Here is a 25,293-nt window from a genome sequence, read left to right as displayed (position 1 = left end):
AGAGGGCTGCAAGAGAAATGGGGCCAATGGGGGGCGAAGGAGGTGGGGGACTAGTCTGTCTGGATAATTACAGGGCCAAAAAAAGCAGATGTTTGTGTATAGGTAAGTGTGTTACTAAAGCCAACCTCATGGCACAGGATCAGCGTGGCTGCTTGTGCGCTCAGGGTTTACCCATTCCTCCCTTGTCTGGATGGATACAACCTTCTCTCCACCCTCCTTTCCCTTTGCACGTGTCATGTTTGCTGTAAGCCCCCACACCAACATACACAAGCCCCTTTTATATAGAGATCCCACTATATCGCCGTTAAGACCTCTCTTTATGTTGCCTTGCTTGTTTACACTAAACCAAACAAGCCGTCATATTGCCGCCCCCGTATGTGATTATATGTAGCATGCCGGCGTTGCAGAATCAGAGGCATGACATGTAACACAGCAGCATCCGCGTCCAGTCCCACTGCTCTAACTCTCACACAGACATCCATTTGGCTTGGCTGCCAGCATATGGGGGGGAAACAACAATGCACCCCAACCCTCAGTCTGTGTTCATACCTTTTATACAGAACGGCGAGGCAGAAAAAAGTCGTAATATTCCTGCCTGTGAGAGTCTGTGTAAAAGAGGCCACGTACACACTCTTGCATAACTCCCCTTTGCCCCTTTAAAAGAGGCTTGCTGTCTATGGATTTAGCCTTTAGGGCAAAAACTAAATCTAACCCCCACCTTTCTTTAAACCCCAATTCTAATACAAAGCAGCGGCATTAAGAAGCAAATTACAAAGGATAAGGCTGCAGCTAATGAGTGAGGGGCTGTTTTGGAGCCGGAGCTGGATGAATTTGTATGGATGCAGAGGTTTTAATTAGGTGGCAAGGGGGAGAGAAGTGAGGGAAAGATGAGCCAGGCCTCAAGGGACTAGTTTTGTTGGTCTAGGACTCTTTACTCTTTGACTGGCAACAAATCACCTGCTTGGATCATGGGTGGGCTTTTAAGTTAGCTCCAAATGCCTCTGTTTCGTGGACTTTCTGTATTAAATTCTATTTATATTTGTAGAAATGGGTCAGCATAGTTCAGTTATAGAAGTAGCACAGAGTTCAGTTTAGAAAGGCTATTATATGTAGTTACTTCTATAAATCACCTGCAGAGATGGTCCAAGAAAAAATTTAACAGCTATGACATACTTATCAAGCTGGTGGGGACGATTGTTTTGTTCTGTCGAATTTAAGCCAAACAAAACTTTAATTTAGTAAAATTCTGCTGGCAGAGCTGATTAAGGCATTTACACACATGAAAGTTCCAACCAAAGGTTTTTGTCTTTGTTTCATTATAAACACTGGTTATGGATCTGGTTAGTTTAAGTTTCTCATTGTAAAGGACTAAAGTATTTTGTGTGATATACATACATCCTGCTGTCATTACCTATGTAGCTGCATCTACCTACAGTACTTGACATTGACTGGTGTGTAAATGGATGTGCATCTGATGTTGGCGTGTTGTCACTTGGGCGAGTGGTCTTTCCATTTAAATGAAAATTAATGAACCAGTTGATTTTGTTTATTTAATTGCCACAGTAATATTATATCACTACCAGCATCGCAAAGTGTGGCGAATGAATGTCCTCATCGTTCAAACCTGATATCGCCACAGTCAACGACTGCAAGCAAACCTGCGATTACTCTCTCTCTGTAGAAAGATATTCTGTTTCTTTATCTCTTTCCACTGTTTAATTCTTGCTGGTCCGCAACTCCTAACTATCTAAAAAATGTGTTTTCCCACTGCAAACACACCGAACCACAGTTCAGTTTGATCCAGACAGAGATCACCTCTTTTGGTCTAACTTAATTGTGGTCCTTTGATATGGACTGTGTTCCCGGCAGCTTGCACACTTGTTATTTTGTTTTGGACGAAACTGAAAAGTCTGAAGGTGCAGACCAAACACAGTAGGTGTGAATCTACACTTTTTTCATAAACTGCTAAACTGTAAAGATATATAGATAGATAGATAGATAGATAGATAGATAGATAGATAGATAGATAGATAGATAGATAGATAGATAGATAGATAGATAGATAGATAGATAGATAGATAGATAGATAGATTACTGTTTGAGTTTTAAAATGCATTGTAGCCATATTGCTAAGTTGGCATTTACACAGAACATTTACACATTCATCAGTCACACTTCTGATAATATGTTGCTATTACTGTTAATGCCGTCTATGCTGCATTTAAATTATTGTCCTTCGATAGTGTTAAACATAGTGTTGAACATATGGGGATTTTCTGGTCCAGTGGTTCCCTTGAAAGGACTGTGCTGCCAAAATATTTTTCAGATCTCTCATTATTTTTCTGTACGCATTTAAAAATTCCCTGTATTTTTTTTCTTTGTTCGCCTCTGTGTGCCGCTTCCTTTCAGTTGTAGCGTACTAGAAATGACGTCAAGACAGTGAGAAGGCGAGTCTCTCGCTGCTTTGGGTTTGTTACCATAGCAGCAGCTGCCACTTCCTGCTAGAGTGGGTCTTCCTGTGTTCATTCAGTTTTGTGTGCATGCTGCAGAGGAGTTACAAACTGCTGTGTTTACATTACCATATATGGGGTTTTATGAACAATGGGTGCAGGGCTTCCCCCGAAGTCGAATACACCTTTAACAGTATTCACACACACACACACACAGCTCCCTGTGCCATGCTCCCTATCAGAAAAACAAAACTGTGCCCCTTCACACACAATAATTTCCTCTCACTGCTGAATGGAATGTAAATTTGTACGCTATTCCTAAAGAGATTTCAAGGGACTGTGGAACAAAGCATAACATATAAAGCAGTTTAGGTTAGGTTGGAGTCTGTTATTTGATCTTAATGTTAATTACACCAAGGCTACACAGCATAAATAATCTATTTTTCTGTTGCTAACAAGATCACATCCAACAAACAAGGATTCTCAGAGCTCTTCTCCTTCTCTTGCCATTTCTTCTCTCCCTCCTGCAGTTGACTTTGTCTCTTTGGAGGAGAAATTTACCTTTTCTCAGTGGAAACTTTGTGAAACCCACACATGCAAACGGTGTTTCCTCACCACATGCTGTGTGAGCCAAAAAAGAAAAGCCGGGGGAGGACGAAGATGTCTGAGAGATGGGTGTCAGAAAGCATCCTTATCCTGTGTTTAAGAGGGAAAGATCTCTGTCCCTCTCCGTCTGCTGTCCCACATACTTTGAGGATGATTAGCAGGATCCCTGCCTTGCGTCTCAGAGGGAGCAGCAGACAAGATCACGCAACTCTCAGCTCAGCTCCCGGCTGGAGAAAGGCCAACTCATTTACATTCTGCACAGGAGGCTGCATGCACTCTGTCTGTATCCATGACCTCAGCTGTTTCAGCACACTGTAAAGCCATTCTATAACTCATAGCGCCACATTCTCTAATAGGGGCCAGGGGTGGATGGATGGAGGGGTGGCTGAATAAGTGCAGCAAGAGGGATCAAGGAGGTGAGGGTAGGTGGCAGGGAGGAAGATGCAAAACTGCACATCTATCTGCCCCACACTCACACCCCCCTCTGCCCTTCTGTGGCTGCTGTGAATACTTGTTGGAGGGCATGAAAACCACTGACCTGTCTTTTTCTTTAAGTGCTTAGTTCATCATTTGTATAGGAAGCATGGTCAGCCCAGAGCAGCTACAGAAAACCTTCAACATTTAACTCGGACACATTTCTGATTAGGCAACAACCCTGAGACAAAATCCACACTACTACATCTTCATTTGAAAACACATCATCCCTGCTACGGATACACCTGGTGTCCAGACATTTAAAGCCGCTCAAACGGAGAAGTTTAGAAATGCTTCTGACTCAGTTATAGTTTGAAAACTCTGGTGCTGTGTTTTAGTCTGGTGTGCAGAAATTGAGAAATTCACAACCGCTTGCTGATTGGGTCATTTCGGTCACGTTCAGAGCCTTCACTGATTCATCAGACTCTTCTACTAGTGTATAGCGCTAAGGATAACCAGTTAGAATCATTGTAGACCTTGTTGTAAATGGTAAATGGTCTTTTCTAGTCTTGACCACTCACAACTCTTTACAGCACAGTTTATTGCCATTCACCCATTCACAAACACATTCATGCAGTGGATTGAAACGCCAACCTTTTAGTTGGAGGTTAAGTTCTGCATTTTACAAAAATACAACTGTAGTGTGTAGGAGACAAGCTATTATTCAATCTGTGACAATTCTGCATGTAATAACCACATGCTTCCTGTTTACACTGGCACACTCATGCCCAGTGTACGTGAGCTGTCACTTGATATGTATTTTTAGGTGTGTTAGTGTGGATGAGAATTTCTGAGCCAAAATGCTTGTGTGGAAAGAGGCTGTTTTAATTTGAAAATACCATTTTGAAAAGCTACTATACACTAGGTACAGCTCTGGAGACCAAGATGGACTTTGTAAATGCCAGACTGTGCAGGACAGTTCAGGATTAACAGCCCCGGATTGCTGTTTTCTGCATATTAGACAGGGTTGCTGTTTGCAGGGCTCACGATAGGTGATAGGTTATATAACGCTCTTGTGACTTGTGAAGAACATGTGCTATTGCTGTATTAAGCAAAGGGCTTTTCTTACTATACTGCCTATTATTTAAGCTGCAATCATTCTCATGCAAAACTCAAACAAACTAAAAGATTTTGACTTTGTGATATGGCAGCTCTGTCATTCAGATCTGCATGTTTATACAGAAGAAAGACAGAGAAAGAGCAAGAGAACCAGGATGAGGTGAGGGAAGCTCAGACAATTTCACCCCCCGCAGCTGAAGTTAAAGGTCACTGGAGCAACTGCTGAAAGGTACCTGATCTTCTTCGCAGAGGAACAGAGGAAAGAGAGACAGGTGGAGGACACCAACAAAAAGAACATTTGACTCATGACAGTTGCACAAAACCTACCAAGTGCTAAATATGCAAGAAATAGCAACCCTGCACATTCACAGACACACACTGTGCGGGTGGTGACATACACAGACAGCTACAAGAGTAAACTGTATAATAAAATGTTGGAGGGGTATGTCTGCAAAACAACAAAAGATTAAGTGATCCAAATTTTTTTAAATTAGAATGAGAGTAACTTGCTGTTATTGTATCCATAATTACTTAAGTACAAAATATGATTCAATAACACAAAAAACATTTATATTGAAAATGACTAAGGCTTTCTTGAACAAGCAGATGCTCATATTTCACCTGATTTAAGTGAATTGTGGAATTTTGAGGACCTCATATTCTATGAAAATCTCCATTTGTAGGAGAATATCATGAGATATGATTGAAAGCTTCAGTAAAGCTGTTAAATGGACCCTGGTGTGATAGTGTTTAGTCAACTGCTGTTTCTATGGTCACGTTTTAGGCTGTGTAAAACTTGAGAACATAAAGCCAAAAATAATTACAAACTTTAAGGTTCCAGACTGAATCACAGCCTATGTCTCTGATTTGGCCAGGGAATCAAATAGCCTGGTGTTGTGGACACAAAAGATCCACCGTCTATCTAGAATTGATCAATGGAGACTAAATCTGTCTACGTAGCTACGGTAGCAAGCCATGTATGCAAAAAACAAAGCGGCAGAAAATAATTGTGGACTAGACGGATTTGGCTGCACAGGCTAACGTAAATTGAAGATAAAAACTATTTACTTTTTTGTATTGTTCTAAAAATTACACCACACCATTTGACTGGTTTGAACAAAACAATACAAAACAAAATACCACCACTTCCCAACAGGAAATGACGAACACAAATGCAAGATAAGACTGGATTAATGTATGGAAACCAAATAACTATTCGTTAAACAAACCTTTACCTGTATTGCAAGGTGAGACAATTTGTGGTGAGTGGTGACACAATCAAAGCCAACAGAATGTAAAATGGGTGTTTGGGTTTAGGAGGTAGACCAGCTCGTCCACAAAACACATCAGTCAATGGTAGGTTCAAACCCAAGTGTCCTTGAATCCCAGCAGCTTATAGTACTTGTATATGAATGTGTGTGTGTAAATGGGTGGATATGGCTTGTACTGTAAAGCACTTTGAGTAGTTGATTAGACTAGATCACACATATTTTGCTCTTTTTAATAATAAAAATATACAGACATCTTTGCATGACTGGAGGCAACAATGCAAGTTATATGGCAGATAATAAATGAACCGATCACTTTGAGTCATCTCATCAGTGCATCAAGGTTGTTTGTGAGTGTTGACAGGGAAGTCCACTCTCTGTGTGTGAGACACCTATAATTCCCTCTTACAAGAATTTGTCTCAGCCCTAAAGTAAATTAAAATATATTTGATGAGGGAACACTTCCCCTGAGCTCCAGAAGCTGGTTTTGTTGTTGCTAAGCAGCTTGATCCATTTCTATTACAGTACAGAAGTTTTTACATTTTTTATACTAATGCTGTGTACTTGTGGCTTCCATGGAAATGATTTCTACTTGGTTTCCTCCCAGCTCAGTGGGTTGTGATTAGTGAGTGCCATATGTCTGGATGAGTGTACACATCCTGTTTACCCAGTTTCCAGGGTTTATTTTAACTGCGACCCCGGTGCTATTACCCCTGGGGTCTCGAGGTCAAGCTCCGAGGTCGGCTCCACACTGATGGGGATAGACAGCTGAACACCTTTGAGTCTAATATGTGTATGTGTGTGCGTGTGGGATTAAAGCCTCTCTCCACAGCCTCACAGCTGCATAAATATCCATCAGGTAATGTTTCAAACAGAAAGCGATTCTTCTCTTTCGACTGTGCAGGGAACAAACAAGAATAGACAAAAGACAACAAGGTCCCTGCTGACCGTGCAAACAGCCCTGGGTCTCACAGAGGAGGAAGACAATGTAAAGCCGAGTTCTTATGTTTATGCCCTGACCTGAGGAAAATGCATCTTCAGTGTGCTCGCTTCATTACTCTCTTGTGCAGATGGGGCTTTCATCAGAGAAAAGAGGTTGTTTGTTGTAAAATCATAAAACCGTCCACTCAAGTGAGACAGCGAAATGTAGGAAAACAAAATGTTAAAATGGCAGAATGGGAAGGTTTAAGGCCAGGTTTTTTCCTGGCCTTAAAATGTACACATTGCAGAGGCCGATCTAAACCTGCCTGTCTGAATGTGCTGTTTGCTTGTCCTGTGGTGATGCTGGTAGCAGCTTTCTTTCTGAAACTGTAAAAGTAACCTGAAGTAATTGAGCTGCTGCGAGACTCAGTCCACAGAACCCTGAAGCTGCACCACCGTTTTATGTTCACCTGTTTATTTAAAATTCAGTGAACACAGAACCTCCAACTGGAGAATCAGTTGTCAACGCCGTTGTCATTACCGACAACATTACTTACGTTGATGAGTCCCAGCCGCTGCACTGGTCACCTGTTTATTAAAACATTATTAATATTAAAAGTATCAGGTGTCAAAATAACAGCAATTTCCACACTGCTCTTCTATGGCCCTTTGTCAGTAGATATGCAAAGTATGGTACTGGTAAGATGAATAGTTCTTGAGATAAATGTTCCACATGCAGACAGACGTTCATGGAATTTGCAGGATAATGGTAAAATATGGAGTTTAATGCCAGAAGCAGGCAGTTAGCTCAGTTTTAGACTTAAGTTTTATTGAAACAACCAAGATGTGAAGCTAATTGGTGAACTGTAGATGTTGTATCCTCAGACAGTCTCCTGGTCTTTATTCACTCCTTGGAAGAGATACGAATCTGCTCATGAATTCTCGGAGAGAAAGTAAATGATGGTATTTCCGAAAACTTTTTCTCATAACTGTCAAGGGTAAAGTTTTGTAAAAAAAAATAAAAATAACAAAAGAATAGGGGGTTTCTCATGTTACTCTGCAGTCTTTGAAAATATACAGGGAAAGGACACACAACACACTGTATTACAGTAAATCCATCTATCCATTTTTTTTCTTCTACATATCTCAGTGGTTTTGAAACAATGTTCACAAAGTACACGACACATGCACACACACACAGTCACACATATGCATGCAATACATTTAGAGTACGCTATGAACTTTCATTATGAGAAGGGGGTACACAATACTTACGTGACATCTTGGAATATTTTCCGTTACGCTTATGTGTGTGGTGTGTGTGCATGCATGTGTTTTTAAGTGAAGGGAGGATACAGCTGAGTGTCTTATCTCAGATCACACAGCGACGTGTGAAACCCAAACTCTGTGAAACTCTTCTCAATCCCAGAGCCACAGGGTTTCAGTTTGCGGTGGCAGCTGAGGCTCGCTCTCTCTCTCTCTCTCTTTCTCTCTCGCCCCCCCTCCTTCGTCTCTGTCTCAGTTACATCCATGGAAAGCAAGCTTTGCAGAGCGCAGCAGATAAGTGTGGAGGCTGACAAGTCAGCTGCAGTCAGAAAGAGGCAGTGACTTCTGAGAAGAGGCTCTTGATAGTTGCAATATGACTGGAAGCCTTGAGAATTTATAAGTGTGCCACTGCAGTTTGTGCTTGTGTTATATACAGTCAAATGTAAAACTGAGAGGAGTAAACAGTCAAAAAAAGCAAATGCAGACAAGACAAGACTGGTGTGGTACAGCTGCCATATTCATTGTGAATGTGTGTCAACAGTCTCACTTGTGGTTTGTTTTTGTTAGTCTCACCTAACTGGCACATATACAGTGTGTAGCCTTATTGTAAAAGAAGCATACTTGCATTTGGAGTTGATCATTATGATTCTTTTTTTGTTGTATTTTGTGTGAGTTTTTTCATTTTAAGTGTCACAGGGGTTGACACTGTCGCGTCACAGCAAAAAAGGTTCCTGGTTCAGCTGTGCAGAGTTTGCATGTTCTCCTCGTGTCTGTGTGGAGATTTTCCAGGTACTCCAGCTTCCTCCCACAGTCCCAAGACATGCAGAGGTTGATTGGAGACTCTAAGTTGACCAAAGTCTGATTTAGCTTATTTCTATGTGTCCTAAAGCTTTATTATTCAAAAAATATGAAAAACATCAATGAACCACACTCATTTACTGACCGGTTCCTTTATTTTCATGATCACTGGAACTAGAAGATCCACAAAACATAAAGCTGTATCTGTGCAGTCGTCATTGCCATTGTTGGTAGTACGAATTGACCAAGCTCTGCAAGTAAATGTGAGTCTTATTGTCTTTGCCTTCACTTTTAACAGCGATGCATTCATTTAGAACAGTAACAAACACATGCATTAGCACTGCTATACTGTACAGCCTATCAGAATCAGGACTTGTTAGTGGCATAATTTGAATCAACCCCACTATCATCCCGCTGCCACAGTAAAAACTCATCAAATTTGTATTCACTTGAAATTAGTTGCCAAGAATTGCACCGATTTCTTCTGGTTGAGTGATGTTTGTTAAAAAGGTTTTAGAAAATTAGACCTTTTAATGCACTGTGGATTCTTGTCCTTAGCTTCTTTTACTGACAATATCATAAATGAAGAACAGCATTGTACAGCTGGAGGTGGGTGGTTAACCTTATTAAAAACTGTGTGGCTCCTGAGAACACCCCCCTTTAGTCTACAGCAGAATGGTGCATTCCAGTTCTTCTTCTTCTTCTATGAGGTTTTTACGGCATCTGGCATCCAAAGTGTTGTGCTACTCCCCCAAAAGCAGTTCAATGATTCAGTCTCCTCTTCTTAGGCTGTTGTGATGCAGCAGCTCAGTGTTTGTCAGGTTGCCGGGAGGATGGTGGACTACAAGACACTGACAGAAAAGTAATTAACAAAGCAATTTTTACCTCACTAAATTTAACCAATTGTGTCAGATTTATAAAAATAAAATGGGCGACAGCAAAGTGACTGTGTCTTTTGTTTTAATGGTAAATAAAACTGAAAACATCACCTCTAAGAGAGTGATAGGAAGTCGGCAGTGACGTTGTCATGCCCAGGTATAAGCCGAATAGTGGAAGTGAATGGCTGTAAGTTAAAAGCACTCATTGACTCTGGCATTGGCCAAACTCTTGTTCATAGACTGTTCAGTCCTCCCCACTGTGTTTATATGCCTCAGGCTGTGCCCATTTGTTGTGCACATGGAGATGAAAGATCTTATCCAACAGCAGATGTCTCTATCAAAGTAAGAGGCCTGAGTTATCTCATGAACATTGGGGTTGCTGATCATCTTCCATTTCATGATTCAAACGTGAATGTGATTTTCTCTGTCGTTCAGAATCAAATGAGCATTTATATTTTAGCTCCGTGATTCAAGTTTTCAATGTTTAAAACAACTGTAATAGTTGTGGACAGAAAAAGTGGCAGATACTAAATGAATCATGGAGAGTTATGGGTTTACCTTAAGGCTGATGAAATACCTCACTTGGCTTTCCTCTCTGTCACTTTGGTGTCAGGGAAATTCTTGACCGTTGACCGTTAAATGAGCTCTCATCAATATGCTCCTTTCATCAGTCTCACCTTATAAAACTTTGCTGGATCTGCATTCACCACAGGCAACTGACAGAGAGGAGGAGTGTTTTCTTATGTGTAGAAGGCCGCTGAGTAGGAGGCTTTCATTACCAGAGTCGTCTATGCTGAAAGAGGAGGAGGGGACAGGCATAAGAAAAGGCCAAAGGACACATTTCTAGTCCTTGGCCATTATCAGGCTGAAGGTGTAAACAACATGAGGCACCTTGCTTCTCCAACTGAAACACATGGCATTTTAAAATCTGAAATTACTGACAGTTTGTGTGGTAAATACCAATCTCCGAGTCCATCGACTATCATTTGCCTCTGAGGGCAACTTCCAATATTTTGGATTTACCAGTGATATTTGGGCGAGACTGTGTCTTCTGTTTGCCATACACTGTTTACAGTCCTACTCGTTTCTTTTATCACATGAGTTGGACATTTCCTCACAGAAAACACAAAAAGCAAGAGTTTTTGTAGATGCTTTAGGTTCTAAACAGGGGTGGATGTAGGGGTGGGGCCAGGGTGGCACTGACCTCAGTTGAGAACGAAATGGCCCCTGAAGTGCCCCGATTGTCAGTAGTATTTTTTTTCTACATAAACTTGCTATTAATACTAACAAATATGACAATGTGTTAAGATTTTTTATGTTCTAACTAAATGTTTAAACAAATTATGTGTTACTAACAATTAATAGGGAATAACTTAAATGAATCCAGAGAAGAGTACATGGATGTTGGTCCTATAAATCACCCCTCTGTGTAGATTGTGGCCCCCTTTATGGCCCCTGATTCCAAAAAATCCTAGATCCACCACTTGTCCAGATGATATTTTGACTAATATCTATTTTAACAGCTATCTGCATTTGAATTAATCATAAAGGCAGACAGCTGATACATTTCAGTCAGTGCTTCGCCTCTTTTGCTCTCTACACAGACTGTTAACCTGCGGGCAACTAAAGCCTGCTTTCATCTGATTGGTCAGAATAGAAACAGAAACCAGAAGACTTGCAAAGACCTGCAGATTCTGCATATTCACATGTAGATTCAGTTTATAGAGATTAGATATAAATGCTCCCAGGATTAAGTTGGATCATTTTACCTCATAAAGAGACTTATATATATCGGTTTGTGTGTAAATAAGACTGAATTAAATATAATTTTTAAACATAGCATAATTTCACGTATAGCATCACTATAGCAACTCAGAGTGAAGTACAAAATTAGTTGTCCGTTATAATGCTCTGTTGCGGCTTCTCTCAGCGTGTTACCGGCACTCTGTGTAAGCCATGCTTTGACGTACGGTATCTTTGTCCTTTCATGTTCCAGCTATTTCTTGATGCCCTGAGAGTCGAGTTCTGTTCTCAGCCTCCCTGGATACAGGTGCAGGGAGCTACAAGTGCTGCTGCTTCAAAACACCTTTCACTGTAATGTACATGTGTCAGAAAGCCTGACATCACACGAGGCACGGCTCCTGCTCCTTCTCCAATCTGTCACTCCACTCCCATATTCTGTCTCATCTTGAGCAGCGGTGTGCGCCCACGGATGTGGAGAACATTTCTGTTGGCTCTCTGTGAACCGCATGCCCTTATTGAACCCAACACACACACACACACACACTGACATGGTCTGTGGGTCTTTTCAGCAACATTTCCCAGGTTAACCAAAAGTCTAAACTTTCATAGTCAGTTAAAAACTGCGCCTGAACTTCAGTAAACTGCAAATATATTAAATGTAATAAAATATACTTAATCTGATTTATTTGGGCAGATACTGAGTATTAATGTGACACTAAATTGACCATGGATGTGAATGGGTGTGTAAATGGTTGTTTGTCTCCTGGATGTCTGTGCTGTAATGCGCTGGGGACCTGTCCAGGGTCTACCCCACCTCTCACCCAATGTCAGCCGGGATTGTCTCCAGCTCCCCCAGCTCTCCCTTACAGAGTAATACAGATAATGGATGGATTTGATTATTTTTAATGAACCTGTAATAAACACTTAAGAATGATAAGGACCCCCATATTTAGACTGAGCTCTGACTTTTCAGTGAAAAATGGCTTAGGAGCCCCCTGTGCTAATCCTACCACTTCCACCTGTCAGTGAGCTGAGATGCTTCAGTCCAATCATTAATTACATGAGATTTAAACATAGGGTAAGGTAATATTTTATCAATGAAATTCCATTTCATAAGCTTCTCATATCATGTTACCTCGTGAAATAGATTCTCACATGAAATATTAGATTATCGAGTGGGTCAGTAATAAATACTCACGGAGACAACCTGATGTACTCGTTTTGTTTTTTATTTATTACCTAAAAAAGAAAAATGTTCTATCACAAGTCACACTGAAATGTATTGCTTAAGAAAAAAAAATATATTCATATATTTTTTCTTTTTTTTTCTTTCTTTTTTTTCTTTTTTTCTCTTTTTCGGAAACGTATTGTTGCTTCCATTATATTCCACCGAAAACAAAAAAATGTTGTTTTTTTTCGGACATCAGCTGCTGCCTCGTCCTCAACAAACCTTCTCCCCCACTTTTTTTAAAAAATGCACAAAGAAATACATAATTCACAGTTACCATTTTGGTTTCATAAATTAATACAGTCACACATGTGCTACACCGGTCTAGAGCTAGAACATTGTAAATTGTATTCTTGAATCCTGTTATTTTCAATAGTTGGCTACAAGAAATAACAGGCAACTTAAATGACGTGATCAGGATTTCCACCAACATACTGTTTTTTTAACCCTCTCTGTAATGCTTCTGTCATCTTTTCGTTTTGTTTCGTCTTTTTGAGTATCACACAGAAGTGAGGCACACACAGAGTACAGTTCATACATATACCAAAAAAAAGATTTAAATAAAATTTGGGCTGGGCTGGGGATAAGCTGTCCTTTTAAATTGTGTTGTATCCAAGGAAACAGCAAGTGCATGTAAGTCTGGAGTCCTCACAGGACTTGTCTTATTCTGAATTAGGGCTAATTCCTGCCATCTAAGTACTGTGGTGTAAACTTCCTCAAGTAACATGAGTTACACAGATTTTTAGCTTTTTGCAGCTTGTTGGTGGGAGGACTGACTCAAGGAGGGGGGGGGTGAGGTTTGGACGATGCAAAACAAGCATGGCAACACAATGAAGAAATGGGACAAAGACAGTATTTGAGCAACAACACTGACTTTTTTTCTTGGAATAGCATTTGATTCACTCAAACAAGCTTTACCCCTAAAAATCTATGACTCTCATGGCTGCGAATACAAGTCGTGTGTACCAACCAATGAAAACAAGCTTAAATCTGACACTGACACTGCAAGGGCAACAATTTTAAGGCACAGAAGCCTTGACATAATAGAGACTCCACCAGCTAAAAGCACTAAACAACAGATGCCCAGTGTCCTCAAAAAAAAACAGCGCCTTGATGACAACAAGTTCCGACAATGATACACACAGAAAGTTAAAAAAAAACATACCCGCCCCCATTGTCCCCAAATGTCTCATTTTTTTAGTGAAAGGTAAGGCCACTTAAAAAAAAGATGAGGTTCACCAAAAAGGTAATCTCTCACTGCAATCTCTGGGAGTGCAATTGTGGTATAGGGTGGTCGCTCGATCAGACAGACAGATAAAAGAGACAGATGCCAGACGGATGCTTCTCTCCAGTAGGTTCGACGGACAGTACGAGTAAATTTGCCGGCCTGTTGGTTCCCTGTGAAAATACATCCACGAGATCCTCAGGTTGGCGTTCAGGCCGGGAGTAGAGGGAGAAGAGGAGGTGGCGTAACAATTCGTAGGGCTGCCTGGGTCCTTGACAGTCATGGGGGTAAAAATCAGCGTTCAGGGAGTAGAGAGAGAGAGAGAGAGAGAGTCTTTTGCTCTTTGCTCATCATCTTCATTGTCACACAACAGGAATGTTCAGTGTTGAGCAAAAAGTCCACACTTCATCTTCATCTGTTTTGGTTTTGCGTTATTAACACTTTAGCATGACACTGTTGTTCTAACATTGAGAAATATAAAGTTACAAAAAACCTAACCAACAAAGCAGCATTGTTTATTTTCTTCACAAACTCATGCATGTTGTTAACCTTCATTCCCACAGCGCCAGTTTCTTTTTTTTTCTGCCATCAATAGAAAAAAACATCAGTGTTAATTTCACACTTCTGCATGCAAAGAAAAGTCACTTTTTCCCTCCAGCTTTTATTATTATTGTTATTATCATTTTTTTTTTTTTCATTTGAAGTCCCCATGTGTAGCAGCGAAACTGTGAAAGGCCTAACCTGATATGTCAATGGATGTACTGGTGGAGGCACTAGATAATGATGCTGGATACAGATCCCACCTCTTCTCCCTCTATGCCAATAAGAAAATAGTCACTATCATAAAGACTACACATCGAATATGCCTTAACGACTCAGAATTTGGAGTTTGATCCTCTTATGATATTAAGTTGTGACGCCTTCTGTTTTGAGAAACTATGGGGTCATCTGGGAGAAGACAACCCAGACAAAAACATGGGATATTTCTAAATCAAATTACACTAAAGTAAAACAGACACACGCACGCACACACCCTCATAAACCTTTGCCAATTGTCATTATGTACACAAACTAATACAAAACCCTCAACTAGTCCATTCAGGTCTGTGAGACATGAGGCGGGCTGGATGAAAGTTGTCTCTCTGTATCATTTGTATGCGTCTAGACGACTATAAATCATGGATGAGCTAATGGATGATTGAATGGATGTTATTTGTCGGTAGTCTAGCGACTTGACTAAAGCCACAGAGGGCTGCTGTTTTTTGAAAACAGCAGATAGGAAGTGAAATAAAAATAGATTTTTTTATCCATATACATTTTAAAGATTTTAAAATCCTCTAAAGCACTTTCTGTTAATCTTAATTCATTTTATTTATTCATTAATCATTCCTATCGATACGATGTCACTGAGGTTGATATCAATACTTCCATATTCTTTTTTTTTTATTCTATCACAGGCCCACCTCCTCCTCTTCTTCGCACACTTTGACCGGCTGTTATAAATCAAGGAAATCAACAACTACTCTCAACTGTTATATGAAAACCTGAATGCTTTGTGAACAATGCTACATATTTTTTGTTTATAAAATATAATAGTATGTTTCAAAATGGAAAAGGAAAACAAAAAAAGTTTAACCACCCCATAACAGGTAAAAACTGGACTCTGGTTTGTGAGTTTTTGAAATCGATAAGAATGCCCGTCGGAATAATCCATAGTTTGGCAGTTCTGCCTTTCTTTCGATTAGGAAACACTGAGGCCTCTGGTGCTCCTGTTCTCTTAATAAGTCCAGTGTGGGTCTCTTCATTAATGTCCAGAGTCTTCTTTAAAAAACTTTGAACAAGAAAAACTGAAAATACCACCACCACCACCACCCACTGAATTTCTGCTATGCTCAAGTTCAGGTATGGTCTCTGTGATCACACCATAAAAAAGTCTTGTACACTGTTGAGTCCGGTTGTTGCCTGTCCAAATCCAAGCACGGCAAGAAAGTAATGTTGCCACTGTTGCTGTATTTTCCACAAGGTCAACTGTGAAGGACAGGATGGGATTAAAGTCTGCAGGGAGCCTTTTTTTTCATGTGAGAGAAGCCAGTCACATGGACAACCTTGATTTTCTCTTTGCACAGATCTCTGTCATTCTCCTGCCAATTCAGTCCCTCAAAATATATCTTTAAGTAAATCCCGAGCAAAGCTTTGCACATCTTTGAATCTGCCCCTCCCCTCCCCTCCAGGGTGAGGGGATCAGACGATTCAGGCCATGACGAACTCAGACTTCAAATCAGCCTTGACGTCGGGTTTCCACACTGAGTCGTCAAAGTCCAGGTCCAGAGAGCCCTCGCTGGACATGCTGCTGTTGCTGTTGCTGCGTCCGGCCTTGCGGTTGGGCAGCCACTGATAAGGGGCGCGCTGGTCCCTCCTGGCCTTCCTGCGCAGACGCTTCTGCTGCATCAACAGCTGCAGGCGCTCCACCTTGCAGCGGGTTGCACGGTTTTCAGTCTGACGCAGACGGTCACCTGGAGAGAGGGTGAGGGAGGGGAGAGCCGGTCAGTCAGGCGTTTGTTTGCACAAGGAATAGTTTACTCACAGTTAGCAGAATTTACACTAATTGGTTTGAGAAGGATGTGTGTGTGTGTGTGTGTGTGTGTGTGTAGAAGGCAGCAGATAAAGCCACACAGCCTTGATGATAATGCTAAGACACACTGGGATCATTCCCTTGACACACACATACACACACAATGCAACACTGGAATCTGGTACTTAACCTCCCCCACTGAGCATCATTACCCCCCCTCAGTGCTATTTCATCCCCTTATCACTGAATGGGGAGACCTTCGTCAACCTGAACCTCCTTGAGAACCACTAGCAAGGCCAAAAAGCACACAAACACAGACCAGTGACGACACTCTCCGATAGCAATCCCGTTGGTACGTGCACATATAATTGCAGATGACATGCCTCAGTGACTGGGTGTGCTACTAAGTGCATTCCTGGCTGTTGATGTGCCTATAGGAGAATCAGGTCTCGGGGGAGAGACCTCGCATCGCACTGCGAATCCTTCTCCAACAACGACTGAGTCGAGCCTAATTCCATTTATACGTATATTCGGGAGCTTGGAAGGAAGGAAAGGCAACCGCAATCTATTAGCCAGCTCCATTAGTATCTGTCTGGGAATTAAATAATTAAATAATGGGCTAGAATGTCAATAAACTGAAGCACGGTGGCCATCTCTGCCTCTGCTGCACAGCAAAACACACACACACACACACACACACACACACACACACACACACACACACACACACACACACGCACTGAATACGAGTACATCATGTATTCACACAAAAATGCATGCACAGTGTGCACACTCGACACGTGCACATATACACACAAAGACAAGCCTAAGCACTCACGCACACACAGCAACAGCAGCAACAACCGCAGTAGCTTTTAACGTGGATCGATGGCAAATTAAAAAGACCTATTGATTAAACCTTAGCTCTAGTGCAGCCATCCATCTCAGGCCCAGGACAACGCTATTGGCTTTCAATAGAAAATGCAAGCGAATGGAAATTGTAAGCGGGGAGAGAGACGGGGAGAGATTGTTTTTTTTTTCTTCAATTTTTTTTCTTTATTATGGCTGTAGCTTCCTACTCTCAGCTCATTGACCCAACACCCCCTCTTCTTCCCTTCTCCCCCAACTCTTCCACCAATCGCACACATGGAGGACCCTCCTCCTCCCCTCCTCCTCCCCTCAGCTAGCCCCCACCCATGTCTCCCCCATGGACAGTTATAGGTGGGGCAGTGCGAAAAGATGGGGAAGCGGGATAGAAGAGGAGGGGGTGGCAGTGGTGTGGGTGAAGGAATTCCTCCCCCAGGGGCGAGGAGGGGGGTTAGTGGAGAAAAGGATGGAGGTGGAGGGTAAAGGATCAGCTGTAGGTGGCAGTTTTCCGCATCGATCCTGCCCCCCTACCCACTCCCCACCTCATCGGAATGAATTGCGGACCTTGTGTGGGCTTAATTTAACTCTTTCCCTCATTTGCTTATCAGATCAAGGAGCACGTAGCCTTTTTCTCCCACTATAAATATTCACCACTGTTTGGCAGTGAATACTAAAGAACTGAACTGCAGTCATGAAGCAGCCGCGCTGCTGCTTCTCAACAACTTTTCATGTTAAACAGCTCTTAATGTGACTCTCATAGACGGACTGGGGTTTTTCCACTTCCTGGCAAAATGCTCTTTCCTGATACAAATATGTGTGTGTGTGTAAGCATCCAGACGCCATGTATGCTGTGTGTGTGTGTGAGGGCAGCATGTCATCTCAGAAAACAAGGGGTTTAACCAGAGGGGGGGTTCTCCTACATTAGAGCAATTGTTCCACTGCCTCAGCTCCATGTGACATCCATATATACTGCCGTGAGGCTTTATTTCCCCCCTCCGTTCCTCCCTAATTCCCCTGTCCTGACACACCAAAAGCTAAACTGCCCCTTGGCTGTGTCGAAAAATGGCTGTACACAATGAAACAGCACAAAGCCAATGCATGCCTACAAACAAAATCTGTTAAGTCTGGTACAGTTTGTCTTTGGAGTGTCTCAGTTTAAAGTCTTTCTTTATCTGATCAACAACAGTCATGATCCTGTTTAGAGCATTCACTGTGGCGACGCAGCAATATGTAAGAACAAACACACACACCATAAAGGGCAGTTTGGTGGGGCTGTAGGAGGTCTTGGCCTTTGGCTTGGCAAGAGCTCAGGGAATGTGCTTGGAGCTTACCCAAATGTGTGTGTGTGTGTGTGGGGCCATTCATCAGCGTCACTACCGGAGCCCTGGGCGACTGGGCCGGACACAGCTGGCCGCAGGGATCTCCAGACTATGTTTATGACAGTAGGGCTATTATTAGGGCTGGCAAAGAAGGACAGACTATACACACAGCCTGCACACACAATACCCACACACACACAGATACACACAGGCTGGCCCAGAGCCTGGCTGCAAACACTAAGGTTTGACGTGAGCACAATAACCTTGGAGGACCCAAAACCATGGGTTCCTTGGGTAAGGGACCTTGGTAAATGGATGAAAGTAGGAGGGGGGGAGAGAGAGGGAGCAAGAGAGACAGAGAGAGACCATGCACACGTACAATCCTGCTTGACACAGACAAAAGACAGATGATCAAGCAGCAACGGATCTTTTCTTAGAAATGCTTGAATATCAAAAATAAGTCAGGTCAAGGGCACAGAGAGGAAGGAAACGCCAATCTCCTTACTCCTCTTTTAACCACTCTTTCGCCTGCCAGTCACACAAACACTCAATCCCGAGCTGCACATTTTCCATCTCCACACTCTCCTTCTCTGAAGACCCTGACACAGGCCCTGTAAATACATTGCACACTGCAGCGAGAGCCGAGGAAAAACAGACAAGAGGCAAGAGAAAGAAGGGGTGATCTATGAATAATTGATGCATCAGTCAGTTTTCCTTGCCTTTGAGCCCAGCCCAGCAACGCAGCAACTGAGATAGGGAGTGAACAGGGAGGAAGGGTCGGAAGAGTGGGAGGGTGGGTGGGTGTAGGAGGAGGAGGAGCGGCAGTGGAGGATGTAGGTAGAGAAAAAAGGGAGGAGGGCTGCAGCGTGCAGGACGCAGGGGGAGATTAAAGGAGCTTCTCCTTTTATTGATTGTATAAAGATTGGCCTTCATTTGCAGTTGTCTTAGTGCTGTTGTTTGTTTGTTTGCCTTGATAAGTCTTGTGATCTTGCAGAGAGAACATTGTGTTTGCTCAGCATCCGGGGGAACCGGGGGATGGAGAGAGGGGTGGACAGAGAGAGACAGAAAGAGGAGAAAGGAAAATCACATTGCAGCCTCGGCCTCCTCAAGAAATACTGGCCTTTCTTTCTGAAGCCTCAGTCTACATTTTACATCTAAATACTTTGATGATTACTGTAGTATTCAAAATCAAATCAGGATAATGTGTAGCGATCATCACTCAAGAGTCAAGAGCTTAGATTGTTTCAGTAAACCACATGAAAATGTCTTAAATTTAATCAAGCTGCACACACAGATATCAGTCCCCTGAACGGTTCCTGGATTCACACCCTGATCCAGATCCACACCATATTTTAATAGGTTCTTTCCCGATGCAGACCACATCCTTTCATCAAGTTTTGTGGTGATGTACCCTGTAGTTTTTGCCTAATCGTGTTCACAAACAAATTAACAAACAAATGGACAGGGGCGAAAACATGACCTACTTTTGAGGTAATAATGACCTCACTATTCCAAGTGCCAACAAGTGAACAGGTACATAATTTACTGATATATAATTGTACTAATTACCTTTACATAAGAGGGAATAATTATGTATTTCACTGATGGGACTAAAGAAGGATCTAACTCCATTAACACAGACCAAAAACTTCATATCCACCTGACCCATTAAAGATGAGTGTTTACAGACCAGTGGCTCAGTATCCAGAGGTAGACGGCACTGTAAGGAAGCCCCCTGAAGTACAGTTTGTCTGAAAATATGAAAAACATGACCTATTTGACAAAAAAACAAGCCTCCCATCCAACCCTAAAAAAATAAACCATCTCATCTGATGCAAACTGAAGCAACCAATCAAATCAGAGCTAATATGAGCATTTGACAGCACCGTGAAAGGGCATTGACTGCCCCGCAGGGACACAAGCTCTTCAATGACTTTTAGACTTCATTTGCATTCTCTCTCTCTCTCCCTCCCTCTCTTGCTCTCCTTGTCGACAATGAAAGGGCATCTGATGTGCTTTGCAGGCTTTGCTAGATAGCTCCGCGCTGAGCTGCGTCACAGGGGCATTTGCAGAATTACCAGTGCACGTGCGTTACACCAAACCCCTGCGTGTGACTGAAGCCTATAACTAAGCCTATACCTGTCGATAAAGTGCACTGCTCCAGTCAAGCAGGCTTAAAATGCAGGACTCAGAGAGGTTAGGTGTATAGTATTCTTCTCTGTGCCTCCCCCTCTCCCCGTCTCCCCTCGCCTTCCCTCCTCCTATGGCTTTGCCCAGACCAAGCCAGTACAAAGCTAACATGACCTGACAAATCGAAAGGGGACAGGAGGGGGGAATGAAGGGATGCGGAAGGGACACAAGAGAGGAAGGGGGTGCTGGAGAAGCTTTCAGAGCTAACTTTGCCCCTGCTTTGCCCCTCTCTCCCTCTCAGTGCATGTCTGTGTTGAACCAAGGCAGCTGCAGTGGGAGTGGAACTAAAAAGGCAGCCCTATAATCCCAGAGCCCCCGCCTCATTTGCCCCACAATGGCTCAGCCTGGTGCCCTGTATGTAGCCCCTGTCCCTGGCCCCTGCACAATGAGTTTGGCTGGGCAGGGGGCAAGTTGGCTGGAGGGGGGGGCGGGTGCCGGGGAGGTCCATCCTACTCAGTAAAGGAATTTAGCTAACAATCAGCCTGCCAGGCGCCCTAAAGCCCTCCTGTTCAAATCCAACACGAGTCCTCAGCTGACAAACCCTCACACTCAGCAATACCGCACAGCAAAGCCATGAAACCAAGCTAGTCATCCAAGCCTTTAACAAGGCCTTTATGGAGAGACAGTGTGTGTGTGTTCAAGCTTTTTATTTACGCTTGTCTTCTCCCGCTCGCACATGAACTTGCAGTGGAAAGGGTAAAGGCTCTCAGGAGACAGCCAAGCTATGTGACATTTTCAAGAGCCTGCCTCAACCTGAGTTTGACTGCAAACTCACACACACACATATATTTGGGCAGATGGGGGACCGGGTTATTCCTGTAGCTGAATGAAGGCAGGTTTGTGTGAAGCAGAGTTAAGCCGCAGTGTTAAGTCCAGTAAGTCTTCCATCAGGTGTCGGCTGATAAGACTGCCTCAGGGCTCTTAGTCATCGGCTTCCTTAGGACACCATGTGGAACAGGATACAGATAGGCATGCAGCCTCTGTCCGCACAAACAAACCGGCACATTTATTGTCTTCATGAGCTGAACTGGCCAGGTTACTCATTCACGTCACTTTCTGGAAGCGGAGGAAGTTTGACAGGAGCAGTGAAGTTGGAAAAAGAGCATTAAACAGGCTATTCTTTCACCCATACTTTTGTTTCTCTGTCCTTGGTAAATCAGTCAGCAGTTAGTAGACTGATGGACAGGATACAAACACTCATATGATGAATGGAGGCTTAGTGTTTGTGATTTTAACCGCCTCCCTCTTCCGCGTCCTCCACCTCCTCCTCTTACTGCCCTCTACTTCACAAAGCAAATTCTTTTCAGTGCTGCATTTCGAAATAAATCTATCTATTTAAAGGCCAAATGAGCACAGACAATGTATTGATGCACAACACAGACGTGGAAAGAGAGAGGGAGTTGGGGAGCGGGGTGAAGGCGGAAGAGAGAGAGGGAGATGGATTTTACAGACAAAGCTGTTTTTGGACAGCAAATGGGACAAACAGCAGTGTGGGCTGCTGAGTGCAGACGAAGAGGGATGACAAGCATGGGAGAAGAGGGGAAGGGGGGTGGTGTACGTTATTGGGTCAGTGAAGAAATAGAAGGTCTTCCCTGAGTTAGGAAAATAACCCTGTGTTATTCCAACTGTTCACTAAACACTTGTAAGGGCGACACAGAGGAGTACAGGACATGCCTGTTCTATCTGTGCTCAGTTTCTACAGCAGAAAGACTCCATTCTTACTTGCAACAAAAGGTCACAGGCCCTGTTCAACCCTGGTATTCACATCTGTCCTGAGAGATGCAAGCACAGCTCTAAGTTTGTGTCTTCACACCTGGTATTAAAAACTTGTCTCCTTTGACCACTTGTGATCAGGTCTCATTTCCCTGCTCGGTATGAAAATAATCCCGACAGTCATTTGTCTTCCTGAAGACCAAATTATGTTTTTACGTAGTCTGAGTTTACAGATGTGTCCGATGACAATGTTTTTTACCAATAACAATGTTTTTGCGATGACAGTGTTTGATGCGAGCGGGACAGTGAGAGGAAGAGAGGAGTCAGGAGTGGTTCAATGAATCTGAATGAAGCTGTGTTGTGGAGAAAGTTTTTGCCAATTCAAGGAATTTATCACTTAGACAATTAATATATTGTCACTTAGAAGCACAAATATGTTTGATTAATTGTGAAATTGTAGCAGGTCATAGGTACCAGCTGAGTGGGCTGTCCTTCATATGTTGCCAAGAATGGATTTAAGAGCGAAACGAACTTGGCTACATGCGTCCCAGACAGCCTCCTGATGTGGTCCAAGTGATCTGAACTCAGGAAGCATTTAAGTTTATTCGGACCTGTACTTAGCATTGACCATTGCTGATCGGATCACTCAGGACAGATGTTAATACCAGGTCTGAATGGGGTCAAACAACACTTGACAAAGCCCATATATGACAATAGAAATGTATGCTCTCGCTTTCCTCAAAGAAAAGCAAACATTAAACATTTATTTCTGTTTTCCAGGACCCTCCCTGCCAGATTATTCAACAAAACATACCAACTATCTCACCAAAGAGTGGCTCAATTTCCTCGACTGGAGATAAGGAGACAGCAGAGGACAATGCTGTTTCTCTCAGCACCGCCAGTCTAACCTTACAACATGGACTGAATGATATCACTTCTGGACATCTGTTTGACACTCCACATCCTGTATATCTGCAAGGGAAAATGAGGTTTTAAAACACCCAGGCCCTAAGTCCCTGAACGGTATCATCCAAACTCCAGTGCCTGCCCTACATGGCCCAGCCCCTGGGCACTGGAATGTCAGGGTTTGTACGGCCCCAACGAGCCCCAGCCCATACACACCCCAGCTGCAGTCCTTCCTTTAAAGGTAAGTTAAACCACCCATAGACTAATCTAATCTAAACATGGCCCAGCCCAGGCTTGAAGGGGTAAACTTATCTCCTTGGTGCACAAAAACAAAGACAACTCCACTGCATGACAAGTGAAGCCTGACTGAACAGGTCTAAAGAAGCTTGTATTGCATTACTAAGGATACCCCCACCCCTTTCTCCTCCTCTTCCTCCCATCTCTTCCTCTTCTCCTCTGCCTCAAAACCCAGGAGAGAAATACTATATGCAGAACTGTTTTTGTTCTATAATACGACTCTATTCTTGCTTTGTCAGAATTTTAAAGATGAAAATAAGTGCTTCAGCAAGACATTGATGCAAAATCATCCCAACGGAGCTGAAAGCTAACCACGATGTGCTATGAGAATAGAAACTAAAAGACAAAGATGACAATGAATTCTTTAGTAGAATGCAATGGAAGAGCAGAGCTCGGTAAAACGACAAATTCTAGACTGCAGTCATTTCACACACAAGTTCTCCAAAGCTGTTGCAACTGCAAGAACATCTGCTCCACAAGGTTTTCAAGGGAAGCACAGAGACTTAATGTGTCTATGTGAGTGTTTGTGTTCAGGCATGCTTGCATGAGCAGAGGGAGCGTAGAGTAGAGTCACTCACCAGGGGGTTTGCACATGCGGATCTGGCTCTGGCACTGCACCAGTGGATGAAGAGTCGGCGGAGGGCCGCTGGGGCTGACGGCAGGCACAGAGGTAGCTTTGGCAGAGAGGCCTGTCACGCTAGCAACTGGAGGTGAGGGAGATGGGGAGGGGGACGGGGAAGTGGGCGAGCCGCACTGGGTCTGGTACCGAAGCTGGGTGAGGGAGGGTGGCATTCCCTGGTAGTGACGTGTTGCACTCAAGAGGTCATTGAGGATCTGCAGGATGGTACCAATATCTCGTCTGGGACGCCCATTGCTGTCCTGGCAGTTAGGGTGCAAAGTGCCTGAGGGAGAGAGTAACAAAGATGGAAAAAATAGCCCCCAGTTTCTCATAGAAGACGTCTTTCAGGTGGATCTTACTGTGCGAATGGTTTTTGCTTAGAGCAGCGATAAATCTTAATGGCAGCTCAGTGTTGACCTTACCTGAAAAGGTCCCTGAGAAGACTCCCGGAGCGTGGTTGACAAAGCTCTCAATGATGGCGCCAGGTTTACGGGAGCGTGTCGAGGGACTGGTGCCACTGTTAGGGTTGTTGGTGCTGCAGTTAGCCTGGAGGGAAAAATTATTCTGTAAGTTACCTTTACCTAAGGGTGTTTTAACTACTATTTGCACTTTGTAAGTAACATATGAAGTATAGGCTGGTGTCATTAGAAAACGCAACAGGATGGAAACCTGAGCTTTCTAGCAACTGATGGGCCAGAACACCCTGGGTATCTTGTTACCCCAAATCTGAGAACGGACCAAACTTGGCAGATTTGCTACTTCACCTTAGCTTAACTTGGATCACTCAACTGACATCTGAAAGTGAAATTGAAACCCATGCAACTGTCTCTTGTGTTGTTTGAGCCTAGTGAGAAATAGCCATTTCTCTTTTTTTTCTACACTGTCCTGTCTCTC

The 25,293-nt window shown here is 43.0% G+C and overlaps 1 protein-coding gene across 1 annotated transcript in view; it reads right to left on the bottom strand.

Moving 5' to 3' along the window:
- Positions 1–12,671: 12,671 nt before the first annotated feature.
- The window catches only part of midn (midnolin), a 28,805-nt gene continuing 16,183 nt past the window's right edge, over positions 12,672–25,293 (bottom strand). Inside the window, exons 6-8 of the mRNA XM_069522275.1 lie at positions 24,822–24,945; positions 24,359–24,682; positions 12,672–16,429 (exon numbers count right to left, since the gene is read on the bottom strand). Of these exons, the coding sequence (XP_069378376.1) occupies positions 16,167–16,429; positions 24,359–24,682; positions 24,822–24,945 (711 nt within the window). The 3' untranslated portion in view covers positions 12,672–16,166. The remainder of the gene's footprint in view (positions 16,430–24,358; positions 24,683–24,821; positions 24,946–25,293) is intronic.

The sequence above is a fragment of the Paralichthys olivaceus genome, chromosome 3 (genome assembly GCF_024713975.1).
Source record: "Paralichthys olivaceus isolate ysfri-2021 chromosome 3, ASM2471397v2, whole genome shotgun sequence".
NCBI classification, from domain to species: Eukaryota; Metazoa; Chordata; class Actinopteri; order Pleuronectiformes; family Paralichthyidae; genus Paralichthys; species Paralichthys olivaceus.
The sequence above is the reverse complement of the archived record's forward strand: the minus strand, read 5'-3'. Positions and strand labels throughout refer to the sequence as shown.